The following is a 23791-nucleotide window of genomic DNA, read 5'->3' on the forward strand; positions in this document are numbered from 1 at the left end:
CTTAGTAAGGTCTTTATTTAGCTGGTATGAGTGTAGCATGTTATAAAGTTCAGGGTAAGGAAGATGTACCTTCCTTTATAAATAATATTTTATTGCCATCACAAAAGTAGTACTCATTTTGGCATGCGTTTGTATTTCAGATTACTCTGAAATGATTGTGAAAACCAGCACTGATGATTTGTTATTTATTTATTTATTTCTGTTACCAGTGGTGAAGAAGTCCTGATTCAGTATGTTACAGGGAAGATCAAATGGAAGGCTGTTTAGTGGTTTTGGATAAACTGTGGCCACCCAATTTGAACTGTTTGCTTTCACATGATTTATTTAATGTGCTACATGTGAAATAACCTGTTTCTGTGCATGTGGATGTGAACACTGATTACTCAAAGTGGATGTTGTTGAAATAATATCTTGCTGCTTGCTCAGCTGAAGAAAAGTGAGGCCTGCAGCGTCCCTGGAATTGGTTTGGAATATATAAAAGCCAGTGGCTGATTATGTACAAAATGTTAATTGTCGTTCTACTCTGTTCAGACATAAGTAATGTGTGACTTAATTTAGATACATTAGCTGAGAATCATTACATTCACATGGGAAGAAATGTATTTGTCACATGTATTTACTTTCTCATGCTTAATGCATAAAGCTCAACTTGACAATTCCTGCACTTGTTGGTGAGTTTAAGCCTCTTAAATTTGCTGTACAAGGGGGTTAAGCTGCTGGTTTTAACTTCCAAATGCCTCGTGCTTTTTCCATGTCCTCGCCTAGCTCTAGAAAAGTGTTCCAGGCACAGGGAGTGGGGCAGGGCAAAAGGTGGAGAGAGACGGACCTGTGAATGTACAAACTGGCAACAGGAGATGTGAACATTGTTCAAGCAGTCTGTGGTGTCCCTGGGCAAAATTAATACAAAGTCAGATCCCTCTGCACAAGGCAGTAAAAGCAGTGCATTGCAGCGTTTACTGGAAGCTCTAATTATTTTAAAGCACTGTATGCTGGAACTGTATAAACAACCCACAAGAGTAAATGACAGACTTTTCAAAATGGGTTGCTGGATGCCATAGGGCGTAGAGGCAAACTTGCATCCCGCTTTTGGGAATGATACTGAGTTTTTGAATAGGTTGGTGATAGGTCAGAATTTGTATGGCTGGGAATGCTAACATGTATGTGAAACCAAAATGTGAAGTGTGAAAGTTTTTAATGCAGTTTTGGGTCAGTCTAAATAAACTGCACTTTGGTGTGGAGGTTTAGCATGAAAATGTGGTCAACTTCCACTGAATGCTGTTCAGAGCCTAGCATGTGGCTCCCCATTTGTCCCACTTTCAAAATCTTTGTTGAAAAACTTAATGGTGCTGAAAGAGAAACACAAGGAGAGAGATCAGAATCTTTTTCTCAAAGTAATTCAATGAATTTTTTTGTACTTGACACAAATATAAATTATTTAGATTTTGATGTGTAGGCTTCCTAAATAAACTGGCATGCAGTTCTAACAGTGTTTTAGTTCAGTTTACCAAAATGAAGAGACAGAATACAACACCAGGTGCTCAAAAAATGTGTTGTGCTATACTCTGTATTTCTTGACTTTCACCTTTTCATCCATTCAGCATGATAAGCAATCTATTCCTAAAATCGTGTCTCTAGGTGATGCAAATGATACTGGAGTATTACATGAGATCTTGCTTGTTTTGTCACTGTATTTTATTGTTGGTAACTGATTTGAAGCAATGATCACCTCCACTGTTCACCGGCTGAACTGGTGGTGTAAAATCACACTAGACAACTTTTCAATTGTCTCGCTTTGGGAACAATGTGGGAATAGCTTCAATAGCTATATTATTCTTCAGATTAGTGCAATTTTTCTACTCCGGAAGATCATTATAATGAGGGATATCGGGGCTAGCTGGTCCTTCAGTCAAAATAGGAACTCTTGGTCCTTTTGATTCTCCGCTCCTATATGCAGCCTTTCACAGTTTTGTTAGGCAATCAGATACATGTGGTATTTTCTCAACATCTTTATGTTCCTAAACACAAAATGCTGCTCATAAATTTCATCCATAAAGAATTTGTTACAATAGAAGCTCAGCTCCTCTACTCCACAAAAAGCTGTTTTTCCAAAAGGATATTTTTGCAGCAGTCTCTCCATTTCACATGAAGTGAAAATATGCTCGAACTACCTTGCTCTTTTCCCTGGATGCTGATGAGCAGTCAGGCAACTTAGCACGCTTGAGAAGGACAGTCTGAAATAGGAGCTGGGGGAATGCCAGCTCCCACAGCCACCTTGTTTGCTGCTAGGACAGACAGTTGACTTATTTCCTTATTTTTGAGTACAGAAGAGAAGACTGGACAACTGCAAATGCTGGTGATATATGTTTTTCAAATGTAATCCTTCCAACTGCCATTGGTCATTCCAAGACTTATCTTTAATGTGACATTCTATGTAAATCCTTGTAATTTTGGAGTAACAAAAATAAAAGATTTGAATATTTTTGACATATTTTATGATGTTCTCTCCAAACCAGTATAATATAATGCTTAGGAGAAAAGATTGGGGGCATTTTATATGGAAATTTTAAACTTTCTTTACTTAAATTACCATTCACAGTAATTTTTTTTCACATTCCTCCTCCAGCTCTTCACTTTCTACATGCATTTATTTTTTCTACCTTTTTGCAATTAAATGCATAGAAGAAAATAATGTCATTCAGTTCAATATATGGCACAGGTATATTTTTTCTAGAAGAAAGTATGAGTTATGAAAATGCTTTAATGTCTGCTAACTTCAAGTTTTGTGGTCAAGACTTGATTAAAACTTAGTATATAGAGTTTCAATCTTGAGCATCCTTTGAAAAGACATAAAATTGTCAAAAGTGCAATTTTATGGCATAAGCTTTGTAAAGGTGTTCTCCTTTTATGTGTTCTATATTTTACCATGTAAAAAAGATGTACTTGAATGAATTTCTCAGACCTTTTATCCTAAAAGTATCATTTACTGGCAAAATTGTGGAAAACACAGTCAATGAAAGATGAATATTCAATAGAAGTTAAGAAAAAAATATGTAGGTCAGCATGGGTGAAGTAGGCATGACTGCCATCTGTTAAAAAATTAGGTTTCAGTATTATGTTTCCTGCAACTTCATGTTATTTTAGACATATTTTTATTAAAAATAAACCCTCTTTTAGCTCTTCCCTCTACGAAATTGCTACTTTTTTTTCTATTTTCTTTTTCAGAAATTCATCAAGTGCATTATATGAAAAATTGTGGAAAATGTCTTAAGTATGTCAGGATGCACTTTATGCTGCACTACTCATCATTAACCACAGGTTTAATTTATTTTTGTGTTGTAAGTCCTGATGGTCTAGAAAAGCCAGTACCATATGCCAGCATTTTAGTAACAAACACAAAAAGATGAGAGGTTGGGAGGAAAGGAGAGAAATAGAAGGCAAAGACCAAGGATGGTGGCACTCTTCTAATATTAAGCAGTTTAAGGGGAATCTACATCACTTGTAAACACTTCTGTTTATTGCTGGTTTTATAGCCTATGATTAAAATCTAGGTTGTTAGTTGCAGTTCTGGTGTAACCAACCTCAAAAATGTTATGAAGCAACCAAGATGCTAGACTGAACACATTCTAAAACTCTTCACGTTGTTGTCTGCTGTCTCAATAGCCTGTTTACAGCGACTGGAACTGAAGTAAAAAATGAGTGTACTCATTAAAAATAACAAATATGGATTGTTAAGTTGAGGCACCATTTCACTGAGCTCAAATCAAATTATTTGTAAATTAGTCATTCTTTCATATTGCTGAGACGTCCTAATTAAAAACATCAATCTTTTAAACTTCTAAAAATGCTTGCAATGGAGTGTAGCTGAAGCTGGTTTTTAATCATGTGGAATTTATTTTGTTTTTAATTAAATTCAAATAGATAGTCAGTAGGTTGCACTAACCTGAATCTAAATGTAAGATTAGGGACAGAATATCTTTTTCAGATCTGCCTTGATCAGTTGGAAATATTACCACTTCCACTTTCTTGCCCACAAGTTGGTCATGACCATCCTTGCATTTTGGCCAAAGTAAAGTATGTGAGCTACCCCCTGTGACAAATGACTCTCCACTGAAGTGGATTAGGAAGGGCTCCTGTGATTTTTTTTTTAAAATCTATTTATTTATTTTTGGTAGTGGAACTGGTAATCTCCAGAAAAGGGACAGTAACAAATTGCTCAGGAGCAAGAATTTCTTTAACTACTTTGGTAGTTCTAAAAGTGCATATGAATTCAAACTCTAACCTGTCAGTGGAAGGCACTGAGCTACTACTGAGACCCATAGATGGTCTCAGCAGCTTTGTATTGACTCTGAGCTCTGTTGCTGGAGGCAGGCCATGTCTTTACATTGGGATGTCATACTGTAGCAAGCTTGTATAAGCAAACTTAGTGCATTAAAACTACATACATCTTCCTGGTTCTGGGCTGTCTGTAATAGTGTTAAATTATTCACAAAGTCTTAATTGAAGCTTTCCTTTTTGGCCAATCTCCTAACTTGCTTTTAGATTTTGTTCCGTTGTAGCTAGGCAGCAGCAGGACAAGATCTGACATGAAAGCACTCACTCTGTAAATCGACCTTATGTTCTTCCCAAGGTGGTTGCTGCTTCTGCAGCTTTGTGTTCACTTTATTCCTTTTTCAAGGTCAAAAGTTCTCTTACCAGCTCTGTCCAAGTAGAGCGTCTAAGGTAAGCCTAGCTGGATTCGGGTTCTCCTCCAGCATTTCAGAACTTGAGGAGGTGGCGGTGAAATTTTATCATTTGAGGTGAGGAGAAGATCCCTTTTATGGTCTCTTTCCTGCTCAAGAGCTACCCTGTTAACCTAGATGGAGGCCCTCAGCTCTAGCCTACATCTTTTTTTGCCTGACCCAGTTATTGTGATTGGTACTTTCTCATTTTATATTACTTAAGCAAAACATTGCATGTAATCATTCAGATTTATAATCTGGTTTCCCCACATCTTGCATCTCTCTGCTTCTAGGTTTCTTTCAGTTGATCTTTATCCTAGGCCATGAGGATAATGTTGCAGAAAACCTGATCTGTGGAACCTTTTTCCTGGTTCCTATTGTCAAGGTGTTCATTACAACCATAAACATGAATGGATTTAAGACCAACTGTGATGTAGAATCTTCCAAGAGCATGGTTCACTCCATCTGCATCTGCTTCTTACAGTTCTTGTCACCTGCATGTGTCTGTGATACGTGTTTCCAAGCAAAAGGATGGTTGCAGGCGTCATCCTGCCTGTCCTTGAAGATTTCCAGCCCAAGCCTTAACATCTTTAATTTTTATTTAAGAAACATATTTCTGTGTACACTTCTATATTTGCATTTTTTTTTTCATTGAAAGCTTGGCATTAACAAACTCTTACCTTTCGGCATTAATAACAAAAATACTTAGCACTTGTAGTACTAATTGTCCTCGGTATATTTTATGTGTGTTAATTGTTTCCTACAACTCATCTCTAAATTGTGAAGGTTTATTTACACATTGTGTGTTCAGAAACACAGTGTTGGGAAGTTAGTGGCCCCTCGCCTACAGTTGATATTAGAAAGGGTTAACACTGATGTGTTAACAACTACCTGATGTCCTTCAGAATACTACATGCCTCTTTTGATGTTTCAGGCTATCTTAATATGAAAGACCTTCTTTAAAGAAATAGTCTGCATAATATTTAAAAGAAGGCTGTAGCTCTGTCTGCATTTATAAATACTAATGTTGTAAAGTACACTGAAAAAGGTGTACTGGAATGGACTTAGAGACAGAAGCCTCTAAAGATACGGTAAGTCGATCAAGAAGAAATGTGACATTTTCATAACTCGTGGTCATTACACTTTACAAACTGTGTAAACAATTTTCTGTGTATCCTAGGAAGAACTGAATCTTGTTACCATGGTCATTAAAGTTAATGAGATTTAAATTTTGAGCTAGTAGGCCTGCTTATAAAGGAGAAGCACTAAACATTCTCAAAAGGAAGCGTTGTTTCTTTTGTAACTTTTTTCTTTTAGAAATTGACATACACAAGACATACATGGCAATTCCAGGGTATCATAGAAAAACAGATATGAGAGGGGGACCCTAGGTTTTTTGATTGGTTTTGTTGGTTGGTTGGTTGTGGGTTTTTTTAGAAAGTAGATGATGCTAAAGTGTAAAAAATAAAACTCCATATCAAAGAGGACAAAGCAGGTTTGTTGGATCCTGCCACTCTTTAATGAACATGTCTAGCTTTCCTGCATGAGATAAAGGATCTCTGTGTTGTGTTTACTGTTCATACATACCCCGTGATGTATTTCTTCAGAATTTGGTGGGGATCATTCCTGGGCTGCCAAAACTCTTCTGGTAGTCCTATTAGCTGTTCTACCTGAAACCACAGGTGACTGGTTTGGAGTTTCTTTCTCCATGGTTAAACTATGTCAGCTGGTTTAATAAAATATATTGCTTGATGTCATCCTTGATAGATTTATGCATCTCACAGCATTATGCAGTTTATCAGGTCACAAAGAGACAGTCTGAGTTGAAGTTACATGGATGCCTTCAGGGATTTGACAGGAAAGTGATGGGTTGTTTTTTTTTTCATGTGCAGGCAGTGCTGTCTTAAGATCTTGAATTACTACGTGCTGGCAGACTGACAGATATTTCCACAAGAAGGCATTGACTTCCAGAACTAACATTGTGCCTATCAAAACCAAATCTAGGAAAACAAATGGTGTGTATTTCAGTAACATTTTTAGCAGCAACAAGTGCAGTTTTAAAAAGGAATAAGCCTTGGGGCATAGTGGAGTGTCTTTGTTTTAGTGAACAAAGCAAAGCTTTAAATAGTAACAGATAGCAGAAAAATGAAACGCAACCAAGCTCGTGCCAAAACTCTGATGGTAATGTTTCCACTCATACCAACTCTGGGACATTATCACTAACAGATGGGCCTTCCCAAGGTTTTTAGTACAGGCTGGAAAATGATACCATGTGCCTGTTACTTTCCTTACTGAAAATGGTAATAAGCCTTTCTCTCTTTTCTATTGCCTGATCATCCTTTGCCTTTTGACTTGTAAGGTCTTCTCGAGATGAATAGCACTTAGAGTGCAAACAGGCCCACTGCTTCTTTGTTATTTGAGCACAGGGAGGGCTATCAACCGCTGTATGCAGTGTATGTGCTCCCAGTGTAGGATTTGATCACAGCTCAGTAGCTTTTACTTTCTGTTCAACCCTCTTAACAGGGAGACCGTGGACCCCTCTGTTACTGGGTCGCAAACTGGTTCCTGCGGTGCCCCAGCTTCTGACTTCACAGTTGAGTGTGTAAGTCACACCAAGAGTTGGAAGGGGGCATGGGGGACCCCAACTCGGTCCGGCAGCTCAAGCTGGAGAGCCCTGAGCTGCCAGGCTGTCCCTGGGCACGGCCCTTTCTGAAAGGGGTAGAGGGAGAAGGAGATTTATTAATAATTTAGGACCTTGCTGTGAGCTAGGTCAGTCCTATTAGTTATGATTCCCGACTGTGATTAAAAGTTGGGTGGAAAAGGTGATATGACAGCTGACTAATTACTGTAATAATACAACCATTACTGCATGTATTTTCTGTATCGCTAGTCACCAAGTTTTTTTAACATACCTGTCTAGAATATATACCCAGGAAGTTTTTTTTCATACAAGTGTAATCTATCACGGATCTCCTGGCAGGGCGGAAACAGTGTCAAGATTACACATTTAAAATGAATCATGTTGCATGCAGTATTGTAGCCGGTTTCTATGGTGGATGTGAGGGAAAGTTGATATACAACTATACACTTATATTTCAGGATGCCAATTGACCTATTTCTAAATTTATATAAGATTTTTCTAATGTAAGGATTGACTTATTCGCCCCAAGGGTTAGTGAAACAGCAGATATTTGCTTTGCTTCAGGAGAGTCTGACTAGACTTGACGTTGAAGCATGTTCTTCTTTGGATGTCTGTCTTGGGATGTATTCTACTGGATTGTTTCTGGGTTTTTGTTTTGATTATTTGTTTTCCATACACTGGAACATACAGGGTTTTCTTTCATCGAGGGATTTACATTATATGTGAAAAGTAATCTGGTGTTAAATGCAGTATGTTTGTCTAGCTTTTTCCCTTTCCCACTTCTGTATCTCTCTTGGTTAGACAATTAAGAGAGTTTTGTTTGAACTAAATTTTCCTCTTCTGGGTCACTGAAATAGCACGATTTAATTACTGCAATAGTCTCCTTAAGGAGGTGGGCTAGATGGAACTAACCGTTTCTTTCCATCACAGACTATTTCAGAGAGTAGTATTTGTCCATGGCTAATGAAAGCATCTGCTCAGCAGAGGTTGTGATTTGGCCGATGTCTAGAGAGAGCACCTGTCTGATGGAAGGCGGTTCTGAAATCCTTCCTGTTATTGTTAGTCTTCCTAAGCTGTTTGAACTTTTGCTTTCAAAGATAGTTTTAATAACTTAATTGTTTTAAATTATTTTGTTTGTTTCTGCAAGTTTTCTTTTGTAAAGAGAATAGCTAGCAACAGGACAGTATTTGTGAGCTTTGTCCTTCAATAGTACGAATCTTAGGGTAATTCAGGAACAGCAAATGCCTGCCTTGAAAAGACATCTCCAATAGTTGTACATGGCATATCTGTAGTCTATAAATAATTCTTTCCTTTTTTGAGCCAGATGAGACACTGGGATAGATTAAAGCTGACAATTTGAAGCATAACAGAGAAAGCTATGAGAGTAATACTTGGAAAAGACTATCGCTTTGTTTATCCAGGTGGATGTGAGTGAATGTAATTTAATAATAGCTACAGAGCAAAGGTTTCAGCACGGATTCTTTTTTAATTCTGTAAAAGTCACTCAAGGTTGCTTGCAGCTCTGATTTGGATTGCTCAGTCCTGTGCTTGCTGTGTCCACATGACTCTCATCAGGCTTTCTGTTCTTCCTATTCTTCTATCCACAAAACCTTAATTGACTACAGTTATAGAATGAGATGTACGCTTCCAGTTTTGCTGCTCAAAATCTCTCTTCAGTGTTCTTTCACTGCTGAATCAGCTCTGAAGCAGCTGTTAAGGCTTTATTTTTCTTCCAGAGCCATAACAAAAATAATTGCCTAATGTTTTTTTACTGCAGTTTTCCTTTTTTTTCTTTTTTCCTGAATTTCTGCTTTTCTTCTTTTGTGAGATGTAGAAAAACTTGGATTTTGCTGTAAGCTTATTGCTTTGAGAGTTGAGAGATGAATTGTGATACTGAGAGACTGCTTTGAACCCATGCAATTTTAAAGGTTTAAGGACAACTTGGGATGGTACTTTTTTAAAAAATATATCTTCCTGTTGTACACATTAGCTTTGATTGATGTAGAATGATAAGGCTCTTAGTAACAGATGATAAGTAGAGATAAGTGCAGTTTATGGGTTTAAGATGTAGTAGCTATAAATAATATTTGATACTCATGTATTCTTAATTCTTTAAAATGCACCTGGTGAGGTCATTTGCAAAAGCACTCTTGGCCTCCTTTTGCTGCTGTTGACTTGATAGCGAAGAATTAGGCCAATACTTAGCACTTGTGAAAATACCTGTCCTAAATTTATTTGGATTTGCCTCAGCCTCACACCTTTGATTTGTCTTTTTGGAGTATACCAAAGTAAGTGGCACTGTGTGCTGCAGAGGAAAGGTGGGAGCAAACATAGTTCTGAGGGTGTCCTGTGGCATGGGGAGGACCAAAATGTATTGGACCTGAACCAGTTGGATCATGATGACCTCAAAACATAATTTTCAGCTGCAATCTTAGCTTAGTTAGCATAATACTGATTCTTATGCCTGCTTTAAAATTGTAATTGCTCTTGTACCTGGTAGCCTTAAGTTTCACAGGTAATATAAAATATCAGTAACCCTAGAGAGGCCCAGTCACTGCTGCTGGCAGCCAGAGTATAAGAGTCAGTTTGGGATGCAGGATCAGTGTTTTCACGCTTTCCTGGAAGATTAAGTGGGTTATTGTTGAAGGGCAACCACAGTTTTCTTTTTTTTTTCCCTGAACTTGAAGAGAATTTTAAAAAAGGAGCACAAAGTAGTTGCTGGAGCATGCAGCAGTTTTCACAGATGAGTTGGGGCCATGTTCATTATTCACATACACTTTCATGCTCAAATCTGGAAGTCTCAAGGTAATAAGTTAAATTACTGGGAAATGCCAATGCAGTAATGATAAAACACTTTGGAGAGAAGGCACATTTCACTCCTGCCTTCTTCAGCACTGGTAACAAAAGCCTTTTCTTCATCCCATATAATAAATTAATTTGAAGGAATAAAGGAAAATCCAAAAGCCTGGTTTTGAAGTAGACTAACAAAATACTTGAGGTGCTCTCCGTCAGATTTACCCCTCCTGTCTCCTGCCCCTTGTTTAAGTACCTCTGTTTAGGTGGCTGAGTCACCTTCAGCTTATTTGAATTCTGGAAAAGTGCCCATGTGTCTCTATCCTTTTGATTCCAAAAGGACAAATGACATTGCCATAGATCTTAAGTACTTAGTTAGGTGGCATAAGTCTGTGTCTAGATTACATCAATGTTAGCAAGTAGAGCAGTGCAGTAAAAGTGGACCTCTGTAGTCAGTCAAAGGTGAGGACCCAACATCTACACCAGGATGGGCTAGCTCTAGTTTGGTGCTGTGGACTCAATGTTTTAAGCACTGGATGCACTCCTGGAGCACATTTCATCCAAAAGAGATTTGGTTCCCATGCTCCCAGACTGCCCTGCAGTGCAAACCTGAATGTAGCAAGGGGGGTGGGGGACGATGACACGGATGACCAGGAGATTTGTAGCGGGAGTGGCCTTGCCACACCTTAATTTCATTTAGACTCCTCCACACCAAAAACATGGTGATAGAAATACTCTTCTGATTATATGGGTTCTCTTTGTGCTTTTGTCCATGAAAACTCCATTGGTTTTTTTTTCAGCTACCTGACACATCCAGGACATCACAACCATGGTTCTGTGTGTTCAAACAGGCAAAGGGCATTGTATGACTTAAATCTAGTGTGTCCTGGACATATACTCTCAAGGTTCTGATGACAGCAACTTTCAGTGCATTTTGCTGCGAATTAGAGCCTGTTTCTTGCCATGAACTCTGCCAATTTTTGCCAGACTGGCAGATAGTCACCAATGAAAGCCAAGTGATAAAGTGCTCATTTTGAACGTGGAGCAGCAAAGAGGCCAGGCGAACTGAGGCACTGAGCGAACAGTGTGCCAAAAAAATAAAGCACTTGCTGCAGGGTACTTCCAAGGAGGGGTCTGGGCGATGAGCTTGCAGGAAGTGTGTTTCTGTTCCTGTTGTGAATATTTGACCTCTGCTTGTTAATTGAGACATTGTTGTTAAACTCTTTTACTAAATGCAGCAAAAGCAAGAAAAATATACTGTATATTTACTCCACAGTTAAACACCTCCATGAAGGTTTAGATAAATCTAAACCTGTTAAAAGTACTAGTCCTTAATGAAATGTCACACAAATTTATCTTCTGGATAGGAAGCCACTATATCTTCTCCAAAAAGCACTATTCCTAATCTCAGTAGTAATTTCAGTGTAAAACCCGTGTGCTAGACCCAATTCAGACCTTGCTATCACATTGCTGTGCTGTTTTGGTTTCCTTAGGCTCTTGCATTGTGCTCACGGGTTTTGAACCCATCTGATGGTTCCTGGAAATAGTTGCCAATCTGACTGGCCAGTGAAAGAGCCTCAGCAGAGCTCGCTTTCTTACCTAAATTTTGGAGACTGGGGCTGTTTCATTACTGTTGCTGAGCATAGATCTGCTCTGAGGGTGACCGAGTATTTCTAAGGGGGTAAGGTAAATGCCATGAAGAGAGACATTGTTTCAGGAGGAAAGAGGGCATCTTGGTTGAAACGTTACAGCAAACTATATTGCCAAAGAGGCACTGGAGATCGGAAAAGGTCTTTGTTCGGAAGTTGGATGGTTCAGGCTACAGCGGTAGGGAGAGAGATTTTCTGCAGCATACTGTTGCATTCATCAAGTGTTTTACTAGGGATCTGAAAATGCTGCTTCTCTCAGAAAAAGTTTTTAAGCCTTTTCAAGAAAAAATAAATGGCAAACTTCAATAACCAGTGAGCCTAGTTCAGGAGTGTTCTAACAGTGCAAGCGAGGGGATTGTGAAATAGTGTCTGCCTGTTTCTGCAATGAAATTTCATTTCTCTCTGTGGAAACTTCCTTACCTTCCTTAGTGGTGGCTCTTGCACTTTTCCCAGTGTGCAAATTCCTTGCCTAAGACAATAAAATCTGAAGCGATACACAATTCATAAAGCTCCTCTGCCACCCCAAGTTTTGGAAAGCATCACCCTTTTATTATGTCCTCTATTTGTTTAAAAAAAAAAAAATGCAGTTACCATGACAACTCTTACCCACACTGGAAATCCATTATTGGGAGTTTCTGGCATGGTTTTTATTTGCATATGCTACAAACAGCACTGTTATTAAACAGATTGTTAATTATTCTTCCAGTCCCTGACGTAGACAGCTGATGTGACAATAGTTACAACTTTCTGATTCTAGGTAAAAGTGGTTATGCACAGCTCTATGCAGCTGAGTTTGCATGCTTTTATGTATTGCTCTCTTCTAGAGAGAGATTTATTTTTTCTTTCCTTACAACCTGAACTTATGCTTACTTGTTTAAATTATCAAGGAACTTGGAAAAAGATATTTTTTGGGTTATTCACCATCCTTTTTGTAAGACATTTTATTAGGTGTTTTCTTCTCATTTTGAGGGTGTTTTGGTTCTTTTATATAGATATTTATTATACTGTGTGTGTCTTTATTAGTCTTTTTTTTGATTATTATTTTAGATCTTTAAAAAGATGCTTGATACTGTACTTTGTCCTCTGAATAAATAGTTGCAATTAGCATCAATTACTAGTGGCTTGTATTACCAAAGGCTTTATTGTGATTTCATGATCAGTGCTACAGGATGGCAGTAAGAGATGGCATCTGACAACTTGGCTTTTTGCTTTTCTCTTCCCTTTTAGGAATTTCCATGGGATGTAGATCATGCCACTGGACTGCATTTGGGTAAAGGATGAGTTCTGCGTTTCTCTCAGGAGTCTTCCAACACGTTTTCTAAATTACCTTTTAATGGTGTTCTAAGTGAGCTTATGTGAAACAGATAGTATTGGATCATGAGTGAAGAAAAAAGCTTTGGTGTATCCCAGAAAATGTTGTCTCCTTCAAGAAGTACTAGTAGCTGCTCCTCCAAGCAGGGAAGTCGACAGGTAATGCAAGCTTTTTTATCCAAGCTGAAATCATTACTAAGATTGGCTGTTACTTTTGCCCTTGAATATCGGCAAATCTCTTCAACTCTGTTTTCCTGTTGCTTGCTTGTTTTATTTCATCATGACTCTGTTTTCTTTTTTTTTTTTTGGTAGCAGCATCTTGTTTTGAGTCAAATGCAGTAAACAGACATTATTGAATAGCAGGCATTTGTAAAACTGGAATGCTAAAGGTGAATTTGAATTCCTAACACATTGTATGTATGGTGTCTTTATAGTGAAATATTGCTGCTGTAGCGGCTTGGTCTCAGTGGTTTGATCCTGAAATTCCAAATCTTACAGGGATGATACCATTGTTCTGGTAGAATATTGTGTAACTGCTCTGCTTATTTCAAGTTTCTTTTCTGGGGAACGGTGCACGTACATGTGTGAAAGAATGCATTTTTCTGAAACCTGACATAGGGCCTCTTTGACAATGAAAAAGTGCCTGTGAATGCCTGTGTGTGCTGTTTGTTGCTGTAGAACTGTAGTTAACAAAATAAATATTTGTGTAACGTGATCCATCTAGGTGCCTAATGCAAAGGATAGTTTGTTTTCTTTAAACCTTACAGTTTTAAAAAACATGTCTATGAGTGTTTGCACCTGACTAGACTGCTGAAGACAGCTTTTATTTCTGGACAAGAAATGTTGACCTGCAGCCAGACTGAGAATTAAGCTTAAACACACAGTCCATGCTTGCAAAACCATAAGTGATATGCTCAACATAAACTTTTATTTGTACAGATGCTGTCTTAGTGGAGCTCTTGAAGCTGCCTCAGGTTGAAATTTTAATTGGAACTGAGCATCCCAGTCCCCCAAAAGCTTTGGAGACCTCAGCTGTGTTTTGAAATAGCACCTGCTTTTCTGGGACTTCTGACCCTGTACATACAATTGGCAAGGCAGACAAATCTCTGAACAATTTATGCCTTTTAAAGTGCTGCGCTTGTAAGAAATGCTGTGCTTTTCTAGTATACTAAGCAAAGAAATCCTTGCTTTCGGGATGCCTTTTTTGTTTTCCTGCAACATTAGTTTTTATATCCTCGATATGAGATTACCTTTAAAAAGTGTAATTTAAAACATTTGCTATTGTCTGTTTCAACAGTTCATGTCTATCAAGTGTTATCATGTAGTATTTAAATAATAAGATTTACATGAGCGTGACTAAATCCACTGATGTGTTACACAGCTGGTATAAGCAACCATACTTATGCAGAAGCAATTTCTGCAAGAACCTCACTTACTACCATTTAACATGGTCAAATCTGTTGGCTAGCTCAGGCTTTTGATATCATTATTAGCAGGTCCCATTTCTTACCCATTTTGTTCTCACCTGCTGTCTTGGGAGAAAAGGAATGATTCAGTAAAGTTTAATGTCATCTTGTCAATCCCCAATTTTTTTAGTCTTCCATCCTTGTACAAAAATGCAAGGTGTACCTGGCCAAGGTGAGAGATGCAACTTGGTGTTTTCTTTGTATTCATGGTACATCTGTGCTCATTCATTATAGTCAGACAGATGGTAAATTGCTTCATACACCTATGAGGTCAAGCTAAATGGAGGTATAAAGTGGGTTGTTTCCCAATGTATATTGAAGAGTGATACAATTGATATTGCTTCGTGATAATATGGGGCATGGTGACAAATATCTCCACTTTGATCAATGTTTCAGTATTAGTCTTTTCATGGTCATTGCAATACTGAGTAAGTAACAGTACGCTTTTGAGTCTAGGGAACCTACATGGGTTGACTGATTGTCCATGTTTTCAGGGGGTGCTAATGATAGCGGCAAGCCCACAGAAGTTGGGGAGTTTGGGTGACTTATATGCTGGGAGATGATCACTAAGCAGGGCTAAAAGCTCTGCTTGCTTGCTTTTTCTATATAGTTTGAAAATTTACAAACTTTTTTTTCAGAAATTACACTTTTTTTTTTAAGGTTCCACTGGTCTTTCTGATATTTTTATTTTTAAATAGGGACTTCTGTTTGCAAGGAATACCTTAATACTTTCTCTGTTTCCTTCTTTACAAGGTACAGTAACTTTCTAGCTTATCCTATAACTTTGTTTGCATTTGCCGAAGTGATCTAGAGGTCTTCCTTCAAAGCAGTGAAATTTAGTAAGGAAAAAAAGAAATTAATTCTAAATTACAGTTTCTTTCAGCATCATCAGTATTTATGTGTATGGCTGTGTATTGCTGTTCCTTCCTTAATTTCGTGATGTTCTTGGTGTTTTACATGTGTCTATTTTCACACTGAAGTTGTTCTGCAGTTTACAGAACAAACTGTTTTGCTGGGGAAAACAAAGATTTTAAATATCCTGTGCACTATGGGCTCTGGATATTTACTTGAAAATAACTTTTGTGGGACATTTTCCCTTACATTTTTTTTAATTTATTTGTTCATTATAGTTTGTGACGGTAGCATTTTTCAGTGAATGTTTTGTTAGATATACTCTTCTGTGCTGCATTTGCAAAGAGGGATCTTTAGGTCTAACAGAGGCAATACTCTGCACTTACTGGCCTGGACACAGCTGTGCTTTCGGTGAGGAACGGATATCTTATCCTTGTTCTGATCTTGCAAGGCTCTGATCTTGCAGATTATAAAGATCTTTACCTTGCTAGGTAGACCCTTTCTTTAGTGGTATATATATTGTAAAATCGAAATTGTCAGTCTGTGCAGTGAGGATGTTGAGAGATCTCTTGTGTCCTGTCCCTTTGCTCCCCCCTTTCCACAGAGGATTTCTTGTCACACCTGATCAAGTAGTTTTGTTTATATCATTAATTACTTCTTTTCTCACTCAGCCTCTTGTATTGGTAAATTGGAGCTTTGCAGTCCGTCCCTACTAATATCTACCTTCTCAGGGCTGACAAGGCTGGGGATGAGTGATGCTACTGTCTGACAGTTATTTAATTTGCCCTTTTCATCTGTATGTTAGTTTAAATGACAGTACTTTAGGTGTTCTATTAAGAAAACAGCAACAATCTAAAGTTCTATAAATCTGTTAAAAATCCCCCAATCTAAAAAGTAACACAGTATTTTGGGTTTGGGTTTTGGTTTGGTTTTGTTTGTTTTTGTTTTGGGTTTTTTTTTGTTTTGTTTTTTGTTGTTGTTTTTTTTCTGCAAAGCCCTGGTAGAAGAGTATAATGTAACACTGTTACTGATACTTTTTTATTATATAGTATCATGAAACTTTAAATAATTTTGCCATATGCTGTGAAGATTGGGGAGTGAAGTGCTATGATTTTTATATTCTTTCTTTCTTCTTCCAGCTCCATGGAGGGCTTCTTATTCCTCCTTGCGCCTATCTCAAGGGACCTTGAGAGCTAGGCTCGTTGCTTGCAGGTTAATGACAGATCTGCCAGACAGGTGCTTTTCTCTGTACTGCTGATCTGACACAGTTCTTTTAATCTGATTAAGTAGAAAGAAATTCTGAAGCACTCAGGGGAAGGGACCTGGACAGTTCATTTGTTTTTTTCCCCCAAAATAGTGGGATCTGAGGTTTGAATCTCTCTGATTTCCTAGGCACAGACTCCATTGCCGGTACATACTAGTACCAAGTAATAAGCTACCTGAGATTGGGATATGGAACCCCCATGGTACAAGGCTGCTGTGCCTGCTAAAATTTAGTTATTGCTCCCCACAGAGCAATATAAGTCAGTGGTGCAAAGCACAGAGTCTTGTGATGCAGAAGATGTGCTTAAGAGTTGACTTAAGCAGGGCTGCAGAACTTGGAGGGGCCTACTCCTTCCTTTGCTAGCTTGGTGCCCTTTTTCTGCAGATCCAACAAATTTGCAGCATGAACTGAAGACACAAACAGTTAATCCTGTTCCGCTAAGTTCACCTTCACTTTGAAGGTCCGTAGCAGGTTGGAGGCTACTGCCACATCCCACCTCTCTGCTTTTCTCTGCCCCTTTCCTTCAGTCATGGAAAGGGATCTCTTCCACAAAGCCACAACTCAAACTGTGTTTTGTGAGGAAGGAGAATATCTTTAAATTTAAATTGACCTGTGAGCAAAAGAAGATATATTGTGGTAGTTATTTTTAAGTCTAATTTGTTAACTAACCTTTAAAATAGATTCAGTAGGGAAAAGCTTTATGTCAGGAGAGCTGCTTAAAAAAACTCATGTTCTCAAAAAGAAAATTAAATCATTTCTGCCAATTTTATGAACCGTAACAAATGCTTTAGTTGCAGCTGATGCCAACCCTTATCCTCCACAAAGCGGGTTTCTATTTTTGGCACCTTAAAATATTCGGTACAACTGACTGCATTTTACACTGGAAGAAAGTCTGGCACTGTCATCTGTTTCGTTCAGGGAGCTGCAAGTGCAAGCATCGGTCTGAGAGCTGTTCAAACTCATTACCTCCTTCTTTCTCCTGAAATAATTCGCCTTGAGCAGCTATATGGTACAGAATATTGCAGGAAATGAGGAGGCTTTTATTTTATTAAATAAAGAAAATGACTACAGTTACCTTATGACAGGCTTATCTCTGAAGACCGAAGTGTATGTTGGGTTTTTTTTTCTCAGCCACAGCGCAGGTATAAGCCAACTAGCAACTACAGGGTGAATTTTCAGTGCTGATCTGAAATGAGCACCTCTGGACCCGAGAAGAGTAAAGAGTATGTTCCTCCCTCACCTCGAGTGACATTTCTGCTTGGGAGCATGATATTGGCCCATAATGGTACAAAATCTTTTGTAGTGTCATAATCTCCAGGCACTACCAATCTGGACATCAGGCTTATGCTGGAATTGTTAATGTCATTCAGCTGGGAGTTCTGGTTGTTTGGGGGTTTTTTTTGGGAGTGGTGGTGGTGGGTTTTTTGGGGTTTTTTGGGGGGTTTTTTTTGTTGTTTTTTTTTTTTTTTAATTTAGCACTGTGGTTTGGGGTATCTCTTTCAGTTCCCTGTTATGGGATAAGAATCAGCAAAATGGAGCATGATCTGAATGCTTCCAGTAGCTTTCAGGAAATCCTGTATCTCCAATTTGCTCCTCTGCTATTTCAGACAGATGAGAACAGATGATAACTGACCAGCCTGATTCATTTGCCTTCATTTTGGAGAGTAAGCAGTTTTCTTTTGCTTCTGCAGCTGCTCCCAGCAGGAGCCAACTGACGCTTTTTCCTCATCAAATGAGGTGTCAGATCTCTTGCAAAACAAAATACTGATCAAGATCCCGTAGGGTCTGGGTCAAGAGTGAACAGATCCAAAGCCAGTTACAGCAGCAGTGTTTTGAAAAATGTGACAGTTTGGGGGTTCAGATGGGAAAGGTTGGATTCTTCTGGATGGATGGATGTGGAAGAGGACCAGGTACTGTTACTGCAGTGTTGCACCTTGCATGTATCCAGCAGGTCCCCATCCTATTAGTTCTCTGAGCTATTCTTTGCCTTTGCTTGGATAACTTAGTTGATTAACTAGTCCTGTGCTTTTAAAAGGATCCATTTGTAATGCAACTAAAGATACCTTTACATAAAGTTTGCAATTGAAGTGTGAAGTTCCCAGGGCAGAAATGAGGGTAGCAGACTTGCCTTCACCACCTGAGATTTGGCAGGCCATCAGGCCTGCTTGATGGGAAGAAGTGCTCCCACTTAAGCTTTTCTTCCCATTTTCACACTTTTTAATTGTGAAGGCACTTTCTTGGCTGCCTCACTGACCTGAAGAACAGTGAGAAATGTGGCTTTCCTGCAGGAACGTGGGAGACACCTTGTGTCTGAACTGCAGGAGAGGCCCAGACAAAATTGGAATTGTAATGCCGGCCAGGGTGTGCTCTGTATTTAAAAGTTTGACCAAAACTATTGACACCGTGTATATTCCAGGTGGGTGTAATTGGCTGAGCTATTTCTCAGCTGCTTCCTTTCTCTTCACCTCATATGTCCAATGTAGTATTGGTCTGTCTCACTTCAAGAGTCCCTTTCTTTCTAAACTTACCCTTACAGAAAGGTCAATCTAGATTCTTGGGTTTCTTATGATTGTGCTCGAATTTCTGCTTGTCTCCTGCAAGCAGACCGCTATATCAACCATATATGGTGTTTAAGCTTAACCAAAGTCTGTGAGAACTTGATCCAAAGTTCAATAAAGTTGTTTCATTAGGTGTAACACTAGAATATTGAAAAGGATCTACTGTTCACAAGTCTTGACTACTATCAATTTAACTCTTAGTGGAAAAGTTATGTATTTGGGTACTGCAGTTTAATATATTTTGGCAAAGGCAAGGGAAATATCTTACTTAGTAATTAAGCAAAACAGCTTTTAAGCTCTTCTGGTGTTAGTTCTTAATTAGAATTATCTCTCACTAGTTCCATCAGGTTTCTCACTTTTTTAAAACATTTACCTTTACCCATTTCCCCAATTTGAAATTGGTTAATGTTGAGATTATTTTTTATATTGGCTCATTTAGTAGATCATGTTTTCTGAGGAGATGAGATTTTGTCTACATGTGGACATTTAAGCAGCAGTAAGTTCAGCTGTTAGTTAATGTAAATTGTAGCAGTACACTACATTTGATGATATTTAAAGAGGCTGCTCACTGTCATCATAACGGTCCCAATCCTTGTGATTATATAAAGATTAATAAATAATTAACAGGAAAAAGAAATCCAAGACCACTACAGAAAGCATGTAGTGGCCTGATATTTACATTTATGGCAAAAGAGGTAGTAGAACATCTTTTCTCTTTGTCTTTCAAGGTTATAGACTGGAATGTTCTGTCAAAAAAACTGAAGTCCTTAATTGTGGAGGCTTAGACCTGCCTTTGCGCTTGAATAGCTGTCAAACTGCAGCTAGCAAGCTCTAGCTAACTATCCTTGCATGGGTACCATCTGGCGCTCTGCTTCATTCTCTGCCAGCTTCACCCTGTGAAAGACCAGTGCCGTTGGTCTCTGGCCTGCGCTGCTGTGGCTGGTGTTGGGCTGATGTGCTGGACACAGCCCAGGAGGCCGCCTGCTCTCCCTTCAGCCCACTGACTCCTCGTATCCATGAGTAACTTCTCTCTTCACTGATCTGATATCATAGTCATTTACCCCAAAGCAGGAAAGGGTTCATGATTATTGAGAACTTTGAGTCTCAAAGCAGTAAAAATAATAATAAAAAAAAAAGAATGTGGGGTGTAACTTCTAGTTTTCAGTAGGAAAAATATGATTTCATGGTTGTCGGTTAGAAATAATGGTATCTAAGCAGCTGTCAAAATATCTCTCAAACTGGAGGGAGTAAAGAAGCTATTTGTTACAAAACTGTGACAAGGATAAAACCCAAACCTGTAGGGGCACAAAATGTGTGCCGTGGTGACAATTTTGGTTAGGACAACTGCAGTTTTCACTCACCTTCAGGTAGCAGAACATCCGTGGGCAGTCTGTAGGGTGTTGAATGACGGGAGCTGCTCAGCCCCACATTTCTAGTGCTTGCAGCCCATTGTGTTCTGAGTGCTGGCAGAGTGAACTCAAGCCAGGGAAGCAGAGCAGCTTTCCAGTTTGTTCCATAAAGTGCAGTGCAAGGAAAATAATAACAAAATAGTGGAGTGCCGCCAGTAACATGGTGGAATAAGAAATCACGTTCCTTAAGCTGTTTAATGAATGTCTTTTTGAAGATGATTCACTGTTACGCCTTGTTACTCAGGTAAAGAGCATATTACATGATGTAATTTTTTTTTTTCTAGGGGTGAATTTTAAGGATTCTGGAGATGGATACATGAGCACAACTACCGCTCTTGCTGATTTTTGTTTCGTTTTTGTTTTAAACCTTTGAGTCAGTCAAGTTCTGTTTGGGAATACTTCCCTATGTATCTTACAGGGAGAACCACAAATACTTACCTACCTAGTATAGTTCTGTTTTCTCCAGAGTGTTTCATATGAGTCCTTTTTTGTCATTAAATTCTATATGTTAACATATTCTTTGTCTTTTTCAAATATATGAGGCTAGTACTAGCACATGCCATTTCCTGTCAGTTGTTCATAATTCTAGATCTGTCAAGTCCTATGGTAGCTGGCAATAAATAATTCATGAGATCTCTGATCAGAAATCTTGAAACTCCTGTTACATTGTCATTAGCACTCATTCCATAAATAAGAACTTTAAAAATACTATGAGATTTATTTCTTCTGTGTTATGTTGCTGCAGGGTTTTACGCTTAAGAGTTCCTGCTGGCAAAAAAGGAGAGATCCTCTTTTAATTAGAGGTGTATCTGATGAAGGATGGTTTTAATTTTTCATGTACTCTCCCTTTATGTCATGTTCCTCATACTATTTGGGTTACTTCCTTGGCTTTTTCACTTGTTTTTATTTCATTTTATTATTTTTGTTTCACAAAGGCTGCAATTCACACCAAACACAAAGCCTTGAGTTACTGAATATGGGCAAAAGAGTTTTATAGAAAAGGTCTTCATTTGCAGTGTCTTTTATTTCAGCTTCATAAACTACAAAACATATCCTTTTAGCATAGACTTTCTTTATGTGATGGCAAAAGGTTTTTTAACATAAATTGTGACTAGGCTGTGGCTATATACTGTGTGTATGTATGTACAGAAAAATATACGTATAAAATTCTGGTAAGCACATACATTCAATGAAGGATGGTGTCGTAAAAATAAAGTTTTGTTTAGTTTGTATTGTTTCTATCAAAGTAAAAAAGAATTTTGTCTCTTGAAAGATAAATAACAGTGTAAAGATGGATCAAAGGTTAGATTTCAACATCATTACGTTGTTTGGGGTTTTTTTTACTTCTAGCCTTCTTTGTCTTGAATCTCTCTTAACAACTCTGTTCTTTGGAAGAAATAAGATCTACATTTGTATTTTCTGCTTAAGCAGGACAGCTGGGAAATTGTAGAAGGACTCCGGGGAGCAATGAATTGTACCCAGGAGCCACAGAAGCAGGAGGGCTGCTTGCTGAAAAAAAGGAAATGGCCTTTGAAGGGCTGGCACAAGGTAGGAAAGGAATGTGTACCTGAAAGCCTGATGCTATGCGAGTGGGACTTGCTTGGGGTGGTGTTGTGGCAAAAAGGTTACGTAAGAGCAGAGGAAGTGTTTTCCAAAGAAATACAGGGGGAAGTTGTGGTGGTGGTTTTTCTGGGGGGAGGTTTTGGGGTGCTTTGTTTGTTTTTAATTCTCTGCATTTCTGGTTACAGAGATACTTCTTTTTGGACAGAGGGATTTTGAAGTATTCTAAATGTCAAGCTGATGTAAGTGATCTGAAACCCTTTAAGGCCATTATGAGGTAACAACACTATTTTATCCAAAATAACAATAATTCTGTGTTGTTGGCAATGGGAAATAGAGTTTCAGCAGTTCTAAACAATTGGTTGAAGGGGGGAAGTGATGGTTTCAGCAGGTAGTATCTATCCTTTTGCTTTATTCTGGAGTGATTGTATTATTTTTAATTTTTTGCAGATAGAGAGAGGGAAGCTTCATGGCTGCATTGATGTTGGACTTTCTGTCATGTCTGTAAAGAAATCAACAAAATGTATAGATTTGGATACAGAAGAGCAGATATACCATCTGAAGGTAGGTCTTCAAGATTGTTATAACCTTGCTCCCAAAATAACATTAGCTGTATATGATGGAGACTTTTTAATAGTGGGAGGTCTGTTAGTTACACTAATAACTTACTTTTTAGTCTCAGCACACTGGTTTACACTTTATAACTTGAGAGGCCTTATTATACTGTTCCACAGTCAGTAACCCTGTTCAGAATAGAAACTTGGAAGATGCCTCATGTTTAGCAGCACTCTTTTCATCCAGCACTTTTTTCAGCAAAGGGTATGCACTTGTTGCATAAGTGCTTTTATTTTCAGTAGTTGTATCTTGCTCTTTGTCTTATCTATAGGAAGTATTTTCCACAGTCAAATATGTAGAATTATCTATCCTTGTGGAATAAATTGTTTTAAAATACATCACCAAAATCAAATTTCAATTAGTGTTTAGTTAAATCTTGGCTAAACCTTAAAAATGACAATTAAGGAATGAAAAATGAAATTAGTTGTTGTGGGTTTGGGTTTTTTTGTTTGTTTTTTTTTTTTTTTTCCCATCTAGAAGTTGCTAAGTATTGTGTTCTGCCTTGGAAGTCATAACTATACTAATTGAAGTTTTTATTTTTACTGACTTTATCCTGTGATTATTTTTCTGTCATGCTTAAGCTCACACAGTGTGCGTTTTAGTAGGAGCATTGTTAGAAAAACTTTCCTGATATTTTGCCAATAAAGATCAGCCAGACTAGCTATCTAGTGAGGTCAAAATTTCATATTAGTGATTTTGAATGTGAATGTTATAGAACCTGAAATTTTGTGTAGGTGAAATCTCAGGAGCTGTTTGATGAATGGGTAGCAAAACTTCGTCATCACAGAATGTACCGTCAGAACGAAATCTCCATGTTTCCTCATGACGTCAATAATCTTTTCTTCCCTGTGTCTACTACTGCGGACTCTGTCCCTGGTTTCTGTGATTCTACTCCGGGTAGAAAGGTAACAGTTATGATTTATAAATAATGAGCTTTCCTTGGGGATTAAATTAG

At 38.2% G+C, this 23791-nt stretch overlaps 1 protein-coding gene across 3 annotated transcripts in view; it reads left to right on the plus strand.

The window, feature by feature from the left end:
- Positions 1–23791, plus strand: part of OSBPL3 (oxysterol binding protein like 3) — a 92522-nt gene that overhangs the window by 30197 nt on the left and 38534 nt on the right. For 2 of the 3 annotated variants that reach the window (XM_054816792.1, XM_054816793.1), the window contains 5 exons: positions 13029–13271; positions 22090–22209; positions 22410–22463; positions 22672–22785; positions 23571–23741. In XM_054816792.1, the coding sequence (XP_054672767.1) occupies positions 13179–13271; positions 22090–22209; positions 22410–22463; positions 22672–22785; positions 23571–23741 (552 nt within the window). In that variant the 5' untranslated portion in view covers positions 13029–13178. The remainder of the gene's footprint in view (positions 1–13028; positions 13272–22089; positions 22210–22409; positions 22464–22671; positions 22786–23570; positions 23742–23791) is intronic. The other variant, XM_054816794.1, reaches the window with a different exon arrangement.

This window comes from Grus americana, chromosome 2 (genome assembly GCF_028858705.1).
Source record: "Grus americana isolate bGruAme1 chromosome 2, bGruAme1.mat, whole genome shotgun sequence".
In the NCBI taxonomy this organism is placed as follows: domain Eukaryota; kingdom Metazoa; phylum Chordata; class Aves; order Gruiformes; family Gruidae; genus Grus; species Grus americana.